The 14,374-nt window shown below is 40.3% G+C and overlaps 1 protein-coding gene across 12 annotated transcripts in view; it reads left to right on the forward strand.

Moving 5' to 3' along the window:
• Positions 1-5,681: 5,681 nt before the first annotated feature.
• The window catches only part of AIG1 (androgen induced 1), a 301,519-nt gene continuing 292,826 nt past the window's right edge, over positions 5,682-14,374 (forward strand). For 4 of the 12 annotated variants that reach the window (XR_010413796.1, XM_064598177.1, XM_045865655.3 and 1 more), the window contains exon 1: positions 5,687-5,932. Coding sequence is in view for 11 of the 12 variants with exons in the window: in XM_064598177.1 (XP_064454247.1) it covers positions 5,792-5,932 (141 nt within the window). In the remaining variant the exon portion in view is untranslated. Of the gene's footprint in view, positions 5,933-14,374 lie in introns of all 12 variants that reach the window. The other 8 variants (XM_045865650.3, XM_064598178.1, XM_064598175.1 and 5 more) reach the window with 7 other exon arrangements.

Genomic DNA, 14,374 nt, shown 5'->3' on the forward strand with positions numbered 1-14,374 from the left:
ATCACATCCCCCTGACACACTAAAAGAGCCCTGATTTGGGGCTGGGCATATGGCCACCCAGAATGGAGGCTGCTTTCACTAGCTGTGGCCATGTGGAAGAGTGCCGGCTAATGAGGCGAGGGTGGAATCGTGTGGCATCTTCCTCTATAAACCTTCCTTAAGGGACAGTGCGCACTGTCCACAGGATGCTCTTTCCACCCATCTTCATATTTTCCTTCATCCTGCTTCAAGGAATAGAGTTGTCAATTACAGCCAAAGTAGCCTTAACTTTTATAGATGATGAGTAGTAGTGGGCGACAGTGTTTTTGTTGTTGTTGTTGTTGTTTTGGACACCCTGGGTAAAATATTAACATGGAACTCTTGCAAAATGATAATTCCAAAGTCCCTACCTACAACTGACTCTAGCACACAGATGGGTGTGTGTGTATGTGTGTGTGTGTGTGTGTGTGTTTGGGCACTCAAATTTTTAAAAATTTGAATTGCAATGCATTTAGTTAGGCATTTACTATGGTTTTTAAAAGACCAAATTATGCACTATAACCTTTCAACTAGCTCTACTTAATTATGATACATGCCTGGCCTCTGAAGGATTTAAGCTTAAGACCACTGAGATATCTTTAAATATCTGCTTAATATTTACCTAGAATAGAGGCTGAAGGCTATGGGGAAGAAAGCCCCCCTTAGCTCTATGACACAGAATAATTGAGTTCTAGTTCCAAACTCCTATATATAGTTCATTCAGCAAACAAAAAGCTATGTAATTACCCTGATACCATCAGGGAGAAGAATTTTAGCAGTGATTTACTGTTGTTATTCTAGATAGCTGTAGGTCTCTCTCCCCTGTCCCCCATCCACCTAAGTTGGTTCTGAAAATATTTCTTCTAATAACACACAGTCCTCTCCCTGAGAATTCTGGTGAGTGAATACCCTTCAACTTGCCATACTTCCAGAGATATTTTAGCACCATTAAGAGACTGGTACCTCTAAGCCATCCGGCTCCATCCTGATGTTTCTAATATAGCACACTGGCGCTGTACCCAGAGAATAAGAACACTTCTGAAGAGCTAGTTTTGAGAAGGAAATAATGAGTATAATGAGTCCATGTAAAATTTGAATCGCCAGTAAGTCATCCATGTGAATTGTTCAGAGCAGGAAGACCACATCCTATGTCCTAAAGAGGGACTGGTTTTTTTTTTTTATGTATTTATGTATGTATGCATATATTTTTATTAAATTTTTTAAAAGATTTATTTATTTATTTATTTATTTATTTATTTATTTATTTATTTATTTATTTATTTTAGCGCGAGAGCGTGCACATGCATGCACATGGGAGTAGGGGTGGGGCAGAGGGGGAGAGAGGATCTTGAGCAGACTCCCCGCTGAAGGAGGAGCCCCACACGGGGCTTGATCCCACAACCCTGAGATCATGACCTGAGCCGAAATCAAGAGTCTGACGCCCAACTGACTGAGCCACCCACGTGCCCCTGAAGAGGATTGTCAAAGTGGATTTATGGCAAGTCCTGCGGGACGTGCTGGATCTGGATACATGCACACAGAGCTCTGTCCCGAGCTGGAGGACTCTCATTGACGCAGGCACTGGCAGACTTCAGGCAGTCAGGGGGATGTTTCAGGTCTGTATGTGATCTAGCTGGTGACTTGGGTGTAATCTCAATACTACTTTTTCTAAAGCTTTTCAGTGACTTTCCATAGAATCCCTGGTTTTTAGCAATCTCATAATTTAGTAGAGTTCTCTATAGCAAATACAGTCCATTTTTAAGTCTGTGAAAACTGCTGCAACCAGCAACATCGGCTGGTGCCTGCTTCTCAGTTAGCCTGTAAATAACTACTCTTTCTGGTTTATAGCAAAAAACCTGACTGGTGAAATGCATTGGCACTGTGTTTCATAGCTAAGGGAATTTTAAAAATCTGTAATGAGCATCAATTGCTGGGAAAAAAAGAATGATTTTTACCTACTTCTTTTACTTCAATCTTAATCTTTCCCAACTGCCCTCTAGGGCAAAAGAGCTCTCTTTGGTACCTCAGTTCAGACAAACACGTGTAAAGAAACATACACATTAGATTATAAAAGGGTGGTTTCTTAAATGGTTTTAAGCTATAAATAATCCTTAAAAATGACTTTCTCAATTCAAAATGCAGACATTGCACTGTATTTATAATGACAAAAAAAATGGAAACAACCTAAATGTCCAAAACCAGAGAAAAGTTTAAGAAAAATATGATATGTTCATACTACGTCATGCTATGCAATCATTAAGCATGATTTTATAGAGTTTTAAATAGTAAGAGAATATTCCTATTAAATAAAAGTCGGCTTGATGCAAATTGTTACACAGTAGGTCACAAGTAGCTATGTATGTATTGTAAAGAGACTGTCTGGTATGTGCTGAAATGTTTGTAGTGTTTTCTCTGGTTGATGAGAGCAGGGGTGATTTTTTTTTTTATTTCCTTTTCTAATATCATACATATGCTACTTTTTTTTTTAAAAGATTTTACTTATTTGATAGAGATAGACACAGCGAGAGAGGGAACACAAGCAGGGCGAGTGGGAGAGGAAGAAGCAGGCTTCCTGCTGAGCAGGGAGTCCGATGTGGGGCTCGATCCAAGGACCCCGATATCATGACCTGAGCGGAAGGCAGCCGCTTAACGACTGAGCCACCTAGGCGCCCCATACATATGCTACTTTTATAATAAGGAAAAAATAAACAACCCAAAGGTGTCTTTTCTACAATACTGAGGGGATTTTCCTTATGCTAAAGAAACATATCCCAGCTTTTACACTTGTGGTGCAGACAAATGTGAAGGGGAATAAATGATTTGCTCAAATATATTGATACTGTTAGAAAATGCTTATCTAATCTAATGCAAATACAGAACCAAAGGAAATGCATAAACATTGACTATTATAAGGATAAGCATATATACAATTCTTCCTCCTGAATTTTTAAGCACAGCTTATATAAAGTTGGCTCCTTGGAATACAACATAAGGGAGACACAGGGGTCCCTGTCGTTTCCAAGATTAGCAAGGATTATCATCACCAATATGTCAGACACCCTCTCCTTCAAAAAAAAAGAAAGAAAAAAGAGAGAAAGAAAGAAGAAAGAAAGAAAGAAAGAAAGAAAGAAAGAAAGAAAGAAAGAAAGAAAGAAAGTCTGTAGCAGTTTTTAGAAGTGCTTAAGGAAGAGTATCTCCAGCCCATATAGTAGAGACTAAGAGTTAAGAGCTATTACAATAATCAAAGAATACTAAGGTAACTAGAAATTAAGATACGGTCTTGAAATCTTCCCTTAGAAAACATATTTTCATGAAATTCAACTGGATAAAGCTATTCTCCTCCATCACCACTAATTGTGTAGTAGAATGAAAAAGCTAAAAAAGTGACATGCAGGTATTTCTTCTATACAGTGAAAAACTGTATCTCTAATTCCAATACAGAATCATCAGGTAAATACTTATCAGTAAATAATGTATTATAGTTCATAAAAAGGAATTACCTCTACTGAGTGAAGTTTAAGGGCAATATCCCATTGTATTACTTACACTGTAAAAACAATCTGTGTGTAAATTTTTCTCACAAAAAATACCTTTAAGACATAACTAAGATTATTAGTTAAAGGCATAAAAAGCCAAAAGAACAACCTGGACATGCCAGTAAATAGTTAAGAAGAAGTTCCAAAAAATTGTGGACTGACATTCTCATAAAATATTTGAGTAAAGGTTTATGCAGATGTTTCATTAAAAACCAACCAACCAACCAACCCTCCACGGCCACTTGGGTGACTCAGCTGGTTAAGCATCTGACTCTTGATTTCCGCTCCTGTCAAGATTTTAGGGTTGCGAGATGGATGTGAGAAGGAGCCCCCGCATCAGACTCCACCCTGGGCCTGGAGCCTGCTTGAAATTCTCTCTCCCTCTACCTCTGACCTTCGGATATCCGCCCCCTCTCCAAAACAAACAAACAAACAAACAAACAAACAGAAAACAACTCCACAAAACCATTTAATGGTTATCAAATCCAAAATAACAAAAGCAAACGCATTAGAATGGGTTCAAACACTTATTTGAGTGCTATAATGATTTATTTAAAAAGAAACTGACCACAGACTAAAATCTTAAATAGCTTTATGAAAATGTTATATTTTCTAATGATGGGGATGAAAATCTTATCAATGGTTTTCTAAAATGTACGGTAGGAAGGGTATATCAAACTTTGAGACTATCATATTAACTTGTAAAACTTTATTAAGGACCTAGTAAGATCTTCAGTAGATCTACTTTTTAATTTTGCAATATTATGAACATGACAATTAAAAACACATAGACCCAATTTTTACATGGACGTAAAACTATAATTGTTGATAATGAGCAGCTTTATGCTAGTAGCATCTTGGAATTATCTTGATTTTTGTGACATCAGTTTCTACTGACATAATTATAAGGCCAATAAAAAAAAAAACCTAATGGGTTTCTCTATTTTGGTTTAGGGTTTGATTGGAAAATTTCAGGAAAACATTCATGAGTTGCTACTTTCTCTTTATCTCCAACACTCTGCTTTCCCTGCCCCCTTAGTCCACATTCACTGACTCAGAGACTATTTGGAGAGGACACCTGTTTTAAATGGATCCACAGGAAATACCTATGCTGTCTTTTCATACTCTGACCCTGCATCTGGTTGGCTGAAATGTGATCATGATTTAAAAAAAAAAAAAAATGCTGCCCACAGACTGAGGCAACTTCACTGTGACAACATTTACTGGAAGGCAGAGGGAATCCAGTTTATTTTCCTTCCATTAAGCTCTGGTATTGTACGGTAGGAAAAAATAAGTAAAAGGGCAATGTCAGTTTAACCCTCAAAAGATTAGTATTAAGTTACATGCCGGGGTTTGCTTCCAAACTCAGAACGATTTGTTTTGAAGCTGAACGCTCTCTTGAAGCAGAAACAGTTATGTGACACCCCTCTCTCTATAACCTTTTATTTATAAACCTCTTGTCCGAAGTTCATGGTCTGTCCTGTTGTATTACATACTGACATGCTATTTATCAATCTCCTGTGGAGGAGGAGCACGGGGCAGTCCATCCGCTGGAATAGAATTTACAAGGTAATTTCACAGCGATTAATAGTCTATCAGTAAAAATCCAGTGGCGTTCAAAACAGACACTCGGGAGCCCCCGGCGCGCGGGTTTACACCCCACGTGCAGGCTCCCACCGGTCCCTCCGCACGGAGCACCCGCCCTGGCCGGCAGGAACCACCTCCGCCGCAATCCCCCCGCCTGCGACGTTTGTCCCCACTAGGGTCCCCTCCGTCAGGGCAGGTTTCCCGCCCTCCCGCCGGCCCGCGCTCCCTCTCTGCCCTGCAGATGCCACCCGCCGCGGCTCCGCAGCGCGGCGCGCGCTTCGCCGGCAGGGCTCGCACTCGGAGGCCGCCTATCCACCCACAGGACGCCTAGGGGGCGCCCCGGCCGGGTCTCCCGGGGCCCCGCGAACGCAGGAGCAGAATGACGGAGATGACGAAAGAGCTGACGCCACGCCGCCCGGCCGCGGCCGCCGCTAGGGCCCGCCGACGCCGCCCCCGCCCCCGCCCGCGCAGGTCGCCGGGCGCTCGCGGTCGCCGGTTCCGCGGGGCGCGCCCGCCGCAGCCCCCGCCCCGCCCCGCCCCGCCCCGCCCCGCCCCGCGGCCGGCCAGGGTTCTCCCGGCGCCCGCCCCCGCGCGCCCTGCGCCTCCAGCCCTCGCTCCCCGCCCTCCAGGCTGCCAGGCCCTTCGCGAACATGGCGCTTGTCCCGTGCCAGGTGCTGCGGGTGGCGATCCTGCTGTCCTACTGCTCTATCCTGTGTAACTACAAGGCCATCGAAATGCCCTCGCATCAGACCTACGGCGGGAGCTGGAAATTCCTGACGTTCATTGATCTGGTAAGGCCTTCCGCTCCCCTCCCCCGTCCGCCCTGCACCCCGAGTCGGTGTGTGTGGGTGGGTGGGTGCGCGGGCACCTGCGCGCGCCTCCATCCTCCACGGGTGTCCTCGCCTCTTCCTCGGTGATTGCGTCTAAAGGCCTGGCTGCCTCCGTGGCCGCACCTCCGAACCACCCGTTACAGGGTAGGTGGGGCACGAATGGAGGTGGGCACAGCCAGGTGGTGGGCTATTTGGAGGGGAACACAGACCTGCTTCTAAGAGGTGACGCGGAAAGAGTCTCAACTTAACAAATGGATCAGACGACCTTGATCGTGAGTGGCCTCAGACCCGTGCGCCCTCAGCACGCTTTCCAGAGCACCCATCGTGGGATCGAGTTGCAGCAACTGAAGGAAACTGGGTATTGTCGAATTACTTGGAGCTTCTTCTGAAAGGACCAAAATCCTCATAAAGAAGAGAAAGCACCTAATAAAGTTGTCTTCTTTGCATCTGTTTTCTTGCCCATTGTCAGTAATTTACTTCTAACCTTTCTCCCAGAAATATTAGGGGAGAGGTTTTCAAAATACATTACCAGTATGTCTTGTATTACACTCCTTCTATTTCCACCTAAGAGTTTTCAGTAGTTTGCATAAGCAGCTCTGCTGGCACAACAGGATAGCCTTGGCAGTTGCAGTTGTTTTTGGTTTTTTTTAAAAAAGCTTATCTACTTCTGGCACTAAAAAAAGGCCAGAGCATCAACATATGAGCATAAGGCCCAATGATGACATGGAGTGAAATCTAGGAGCTTAAGGGGGAAAGGTGACGAATTTAGACTGGGTGAAACACACACTCAACAATGACCAAGTATGGGTGGAGGGTTAGAACCAAATCAAGGAGTTCCAAGGACTAGAGAAAATGGAGAAGCAAATCCTGGGACACCAGAACTACCCATCCAAGATTATACACAAGGTTGGCTGGCCGCATAAGCAAGATTATAATCTCTAATTGTTGACCCTCCGTTTTGATGACGAGAACATATTTCCAAAGGCTTAGGATCCCTCAAAGAAATGTAGTCAGAGGGCTTTTTGTTTCGAAACACCGCTTTGTATTTGTTTCATGTTAGATACTTTCAAAGAAGAATTTAAGTGCTTTTTCGCAGCCGTTTCCAAACTATGTACATGCCTTTGGGCTCCCAGACTTCCCAGGGCATAGAGGGTTTCAAGGGTTTCAATGTTCAGATCCTCAACTTCCATCTCTTTCTTGAAACCGATCGCCTCTGAGCATGGATGATGCCTGCCAGTTCTCTTTCCTTCTTCCTCATTCATCCAAGCGATGAGCACATGACAAGGCTCTGTGCTTTATTTATCTGTTCCTTTTAGCATTCAGAATACAGATTGTCATCAAGACTATCTTCACATTTGACTGAAAAAACGAAGTCAGACTTGTTTTGACAGAAAGTCTTATTGGGTTGATTGGCTTGGCAATGAGAATGGGCTCTGCCAATTAAATTATGTGATAGAGCAGACATTTTCCATAGATTGAATGAGTGAAATCTGCAGCCCTGAGGTTCTGATAAATATGTATTAGAGCATTCGAAATCATGTTCCTTTTTCAAGTGTTTAAACTTATGTTAAAAATGTTTAGATGTTATTTAAAAATATGTGCATAGATTTTCAGAATTCTTCTAGGGGCTATGCAAATAAAATTCCTCTTGGATCACTACCTTATCCCATTCCTTAATCAGAGCTCATTAAAGCTAGCCTGCTCCAGTGTCGCCAAGGAGCAGTGTTGAGCTGAAGTATTGTTTGGAGACCCTACCAGAGCCATGGGAACCATGAATAGTTCTCAGAAGCACCTTCGTATTAGGTACAGTTTGGGGGGAGGGGCAAGGAAGGGGGTCAGCAGGTGAGAGGGGTAGAAATTGAGGGTATCAATTAACCCGTGAGAGATGACTACTTCTCACATTGGCCTTGCTTACTGTGTGTTAAAAAACAAGGTTCTCAAGAAACAATATACTTCTCATAACCTTTGTATGACATGATACCACAGTAGAGCCAATCTGACTCTGCGGAAACTGCCATACAGTTTCTATTTTAGCACATGATGACTGGACATGCCTGTTTTAAATATTTAATCACCACAAATATACTTTTATCTACTAGAATTCAGGCCATAAGTTCAAACTTGATTCCGTTTGTTTCATATTTAGATTCGGTTTGTGTAGGGCCTTCAGCCAGTTATTCAGACTTTTTACTTTCTGTGACTTCTGATTGAAATATAATAATTATCTTTAATCAAGAGTTCCTGTGAGAAAGTATGTCTAGACTACATTCATAAAAAACATTCATGCAAAGTGTTATTCTTCTAATGATTAGAGAGATTTAGAGTCTTTAGAGCTTATGCATTGTACAGTTGTTGAAACCATAGCCTGCGCAGTCCTTAGTAATGGCATGAAAAAATTAGGCTACTGTAATTTACCTATCTGACTTTTCATTTTTTTCCATGTTTAAAACAAACTCTGAACTTTATTACTTAGTGCCTTGGACAGTTTTAATGATTCTAAGCTCATTAGAGCAATTTTAGAGGAGGCTTTAGCTTCTAAAACTTTAATGAGAAGGCCCTTTTTCTAGCCAACTTGGATTGCAGAGTCAGGACATTATCCTGGTGGCCACAGTCTGATTCCATGTTCCACCGCATCGTTTTACCAGAACCTAAGTCAGGGGTCTCAGGCTACATGTATCCGGGAGCCAATGGTTCTGTGGCAGTGTCCATTCCGGTAATATCCATATCTCTCACTGAGTATTAGAGTCATCCCAATAGTGTCAGAGCTCATGGTGAAAAACTGAAACACAGGTTTTTGCTATCAGTAATCTTACACTGTTCTTCCCGGAAGAACTTCTTTTCCTAGCATTGAAAAACTGTAAGAGAACTAAAGTGTTTCAAAAATTCAAGTTAGTAAATAGAAATGGAACCCTGTCTTGGTGTGGTAGGCAGACTAATGAGCCCTCACAGATGTCTACATCTTAATCCTTAGAACCTGTGAGGGTGTTAGGTTACACGGCAAAGGAAATTAAGGTTGCTTGTCAGCTGACCTTAAAATAGGGAGGCTATCCCAAATTATCCATGTGGCCCGATGTAATCACAGAGGTTCCTAAAATGGAAGGAAGCAGAAGGGAAGAGTCCATTGGAAGAAGATGTGACTGTGGAAGAAAAGTCACAGAGAGACACAACATTGCTGGGTTGGAAGGTAGAGGAAGGAGCCAAGAGCCAAGGAATGTAGGAGGTGTGTAGAAGCCAGAAAGAACAGAAAATAAGTTCTTCTCTAGAGCCTTGAGAAGAAACCAAGTCCTGCTGACACCTCGATTTTAGCCCAGTGAGACCCATTTTGGACTTCTGACCTCCAGAACTATAAAATAATAAATTTGTGCTGTTTAAGACACTGAATTTCTGGTAATTTGTTATAGCAGCAATAGAAAACTAGTACAGTTGGTTTTAAATCCTCTGACCCAGAAAAAAACTTAAATGTTGTACTTATGCAGTGACTCAGCTAGTTCTTTATGTGTTTTAGATAACTGGTTAATTTTAGCTTTAGCTTTAACCAAAATAAAGGTTTTTGCCTACTGCATCCATGACACTATGCAGAGGAGACAACAATGGGCACTATGAGAATCTATAAAAACTGAACAACATAGGAAAAACTAGGTCTTTTCTTTACTGTGAAGTATTTTAGAATCTATCGTTATGCAATAGGCCATGTCAGGAGAAGGAATACTCTCTTAACTAGAAATAAGCTAGAAAGACAGAAAATCTAAATGAACTAATGTTTAATATCTCCTTAGCCAGTATCACAGCTGATGAATTTTCTTGAAATGATGCAGATTCATTCACTTATTTGCTGATTAAAGGTTAATTCCCTAAGTTATACAGTAATTGCTCCCAAAGATAGTAAAAATGAAGAATAGGAATAAAACCAGAATAAATAAATTAAAAGAAAAAGGCATTTGTATGTTGAGACCTCAAAGTAGTGCTGGAGTGTAATAGGTGTTTAGTAAACATTTGAATAAATGGAAACTTTCCAGATACTCAATGAGTTTTCTTGTCCTATTCCCTCCTAAAATATTCAGAATAATAGGGATTTTTGAAACATACCAACCAAAATTTTCTTTAGATGTGTATGGTACAATATCTAACACATGAGTCAGAATCAACTTCTTTGAAAAACATGAGCTGGACAGTTGTTATGTAAAAAATTAAATTAATACTGATACTGAATTTAAGACCTTTTGATTTTTAAAGACTGATACAGAAATAGGCTATCCCATTTGCTCTGATTTGGAGTGTTCACCATTGTGAGGGTTCTAGTGTCTTAGGGCTCCGTCCTATTCATTGTTTGTCTTGTACTGACTTTTCCTTCATGTGTGGGCAGAGCACTGTTTAGACCCCGCGTCCTCCAAGTGTGGTCTGAGGGCCAATAGGAGTGACCTTATCTGGGAGCCTATTAGAACTGTGGAAACTCGGGCTCCACTCCAGACCTTCCGAACAGAATCCACACTTTTAGTAAGATTATTACATGACTGCTTGCCATGTTCTGGTTTGGTAAATGCTGGCCTAGGCCACACTGGTTTTGTTTTGTAACTTAACATGGAATAGCCTATAGGATGCAGCCTCAGTATTAATTCTGCCCTCTATATTTAAAGCATATTTAAACATATTTTGAAACATATTTAAGGTGACTTTTACTGTGGCATAATTAAAAATATGTTGTAAAAAATTACAACTTTAAAATAAAAGAGAGTTATATGTATTAGGCACCAGGGAGAGGTTATTTATTGCAATTGAAAAAGAAATTTAGCTCATCTTCAGGGCAACCAAGGCAAAAAAAGAATACATACTTGACTGCATTGTCTTTAGCATTGGAATAAAGGAAGCGTAGCAATTTGTCAGGAAAAATAGAGTGGTTCTTTCCAGGCACTGACTTTTCAAGGTTATTTATCTCTCAGACTGTCATATAAAGGACATTGGGTAACATCATAGATAATGCCTTTGATTGATTTTTAGCAGAATATATAGAAATATTCTTAAAACTGATGTTTCTTTCATCGTGGTTTTTATGAAAGCCAAAAACATGGTCTTACATTTTGACTGGGTGAAGGCATTTTTGTAAAGGCTTAAAGTAATATAATCTAGGTATTTATTTTTGTTATCTAAATCCTTATTGCAAAAGAATTTAAGAAAATCACAGAGGGAGCAAGATAAATAAGGGCTCAGATGTTGAAAAGCTTGGAGTGTTCAAAGAGCAGGAAATGGTCAAGTATACCTAGGGGATACTTTTTCTTTCTTTCTTTCTTTTTTTTTTTTTTGCTTTAAGACATGCTAAGAATTTTTGACATTTTAAAAAAATGTTAAAAAGAATAAATTGCATAAGTATACTAACGAAAGCATTTAAGTTTGTCTTATATTTACTTATGTATTTGTAATAAAATATTCTTGACTCTAGTTCATGGCTTAATTTTAAATAGGAAATAAAATATCTTGAGAAGAGATTCTGTGTATCATTATGTAACTATGGTATTTCGTTTTGCCAGTCATGTAAAGGCCAGTAGTTCATTGAGTACTCTGAACAAAATTAGGTGGGTTTTTTGTTTGTTTGTTTTGTTTTGTTTGGATATCATACAAAGAGGGTGAAACTGCACATTTTTTTTTCCAGTAGAATTAGACTTGATCCTAAAATGTGCACATAAACTTTAAGGATGAAATAATGCTTTTTTCTAACCCAAGGGAAGAATTGTGAGTATAATACTTCACATAGAATCCTCTTCACCCTCTTTGAAAGTGTTTCTTTTGGATTAGACATAAAATAGGGGCCTGGTTTTGTCCGAGTGGGGGAAATAGTTGGTGATATAATCACACATTCCCTTTCTTAGTTGCAAATGTTATTGAAATTACAGAAAGTCATCTGACCACCAGTTGAGGTCACTTTTTTTCCCATCCCTGCCATCCTCCATGTCTGGTATAACATTTAGCAAAATTGGTAGCTGCTCTTGAGGGTTTTTATTTGTTTCTCTCTGTTCCCCTGAAATGTCATATGTTTCTGTGGAAGTGTGAACAATAGTACAATTTTCCATATTGAATCAGATATTCCTGTGATCCAAGCATATTTGGAAAAATCTTAATGCTTCAGATTCCATAACAACATAGCTTTCTTTTGTGTCTGGCAGCCTGTGGCTAGACAGTTAAAGGGCCCATTTCTCACCTGCAGGGTAGTCCTGCCAGGTATAGTGAGCACAGAGAACTCTTTGAATGTGAAAGACCCCGCAATGGGATCCATTGTGGAGTGCAGCAAGATATGGAAGGTAGCTTTGAGAAGCTGGATCAAGACATGCTAATCAAGAATAACCAGAGAAATTGCTTGAATTTGCAATGTGGCAAGAATTACTACTACTTGAGAAAATGGATGTGTTCATTTACAGGGTTTTGGAAACATGGAATTCTAAAAAAGTCAGTTAGACAATGGTCTAGCCCCTTCGTATTGTCTTATATTTAGACCTGTCAGGCTGTGTTATAATTTAAAATTTTAATATCAAAAACAACACATAGAATTATAGAAAATTTGTACAGTACAGAAAGCCATAGGGAAGAAAGTATATTCCATTTTAATGATCCCTGATTTTCTGTGTGCCTTAGTATTTTAGTGCTTCAAGATGGTATTTATTTTTTTTATTTATTTTTTTAAGATTTTATTTATTTATTTGACAGAGAGAGACACAGCAATAGAGGGAACATAAGCAGGGGGAGTGGGAGAGGGAGAAGCAGGCTTCCCGCCAAGCAGGGAGCCCAATGCGGGGCTTGATCCAAGGACCCCAGGATCACGACCTGAGCCGAAGGCAGACGCTTAATGACTGAGCCACCCAGGCACCCCTATTTATTTTTATTTTTAAAAAGATTTATTTATTTGAGAGAAAAAAAGGACAAGCTGGGGAGGGGCGGAGGGAGAGGGAGAATCTCGAGCAGACTCCTTGCTGAGCACGGAGGCCGAGGCAGGGCTTGATCCTACAACCCCAAGATCATGACCTGAGCTGAATCCAAGAGTTGGATGCCTAACCGACTGAACCACCCAGCCACCCCAAGATGGTATTTATTTCAGAGTTTTGTATATACACAGAAACATACATAGAGAATCAGACTGCAGAAATACATGTATATGTATGTATGTGTATGCACATATATATAGTCAGATTAAACAAAAAATTACATTCTTTCCAAAAATTATTTTTAAATTATAGAGAAAATTATTTATCACTCAGAGATACCAATGTTAGTATTTTGGTATTTGCCTTGAGCCATATATATTTTTTCCTTTAAAATATAAGTTCAGTGTATACATATGGTTTGTATGCATTTATTTTTTAAATTAACATACACCAAAATTCACTTCTTGGTGTACAGTTCAGTGATTTTTGACAGATGCATAGAATCATGTAGCCACCACGATCACATAAAAATATTCTTTTATGGGGCGCCTGGGTGGCTCAGTTGGTTAAGCCACTGCCTTCGGCTCAGGTCATGATCCTGGAGTCCCGGGATCGAGTCCCACATCAGGCTCCCTGCTCAGCGGGGAGTCTGCTTCTCCCTCTGACCTTCCCCCCCTCATGCTCTCTCTCTCTCATTCTCTCTCTCTCTCAAATAAATAAATAAAATCTTTAAAATATATATATATTCTTTTATGCTGACCCCTTACAGTTAAATCCTTCCCTGGAACCACAGATTTGTTCCCTATTCCTATAGTTTTACTTCTCTAGAAAATATATATAAGGCATACCATGGTAGCCTTTGAGTCTGCTGCTTTCCATTTAGCACAATACATTTTAGATTCCTCCATGTTGTGTATATTGATGGTTTGTTCCATTTTATTGTTGAGGAATATTCCATGGTATTGATGTACCACTTTGTTAATCCATTCATAAATTAATATGCATTTGAGTTTTTTCTAGTTTGAGGTGATTATGAAAAAAGCTGCTATAAACACTTACATACAAGTTTTTGTATGAACATGAGTTTTCAATTTTTTGAGTAGGTACCCAGGAGTGGAATTGTTTGGTTATATGGGAAGTATATGTTTGAGTTGATAGAGACCACCAAACTATTTTCCAGAGTGGATGTGCCATGTTGCATTGCCATTAGCAATTCATGAGAGTTCCAGTTGCTTTGTGTCCTCATTAGTGTGTAGCATTGTCGGTCTTTCTTCTATTTTAATGATTCCAGCTCTTGTTTTTGGGGTTGTTGTTGTTTTTTTTTAATAAAGATTTTAGTTATTTATTTGAGAGAGAGAGGACACGAGGTGGGGTGAGGGGCAGAGGGAGAAGGAGAAGCAGACTCCCCGCTGAGCAGGGAGCCTAATGCAGGACTCGATCCCAGGACACCGGGAACATGACCTGAGCTGAAGGCAGACGCTTAACTGACTGAGCC

The sequence above is a fragment of the Mirounga angustirostris genome, unplaced genomic scaffold (genome assembly GCF_029215605.1).
Source record: "Mirounga angustirostris isolate CCGP_5_RB_7025 unplaced genomic scaffold, mMirAng1.0.hap1 SCAF_8, whole genome shotgun sequence".
Classification (NCBI taxonomy): Eukaryota; Metazoa; Chordata; class Mammalia; order Carnivora; family Phocidae; genus Mirounga; species Mirounga angustirostris.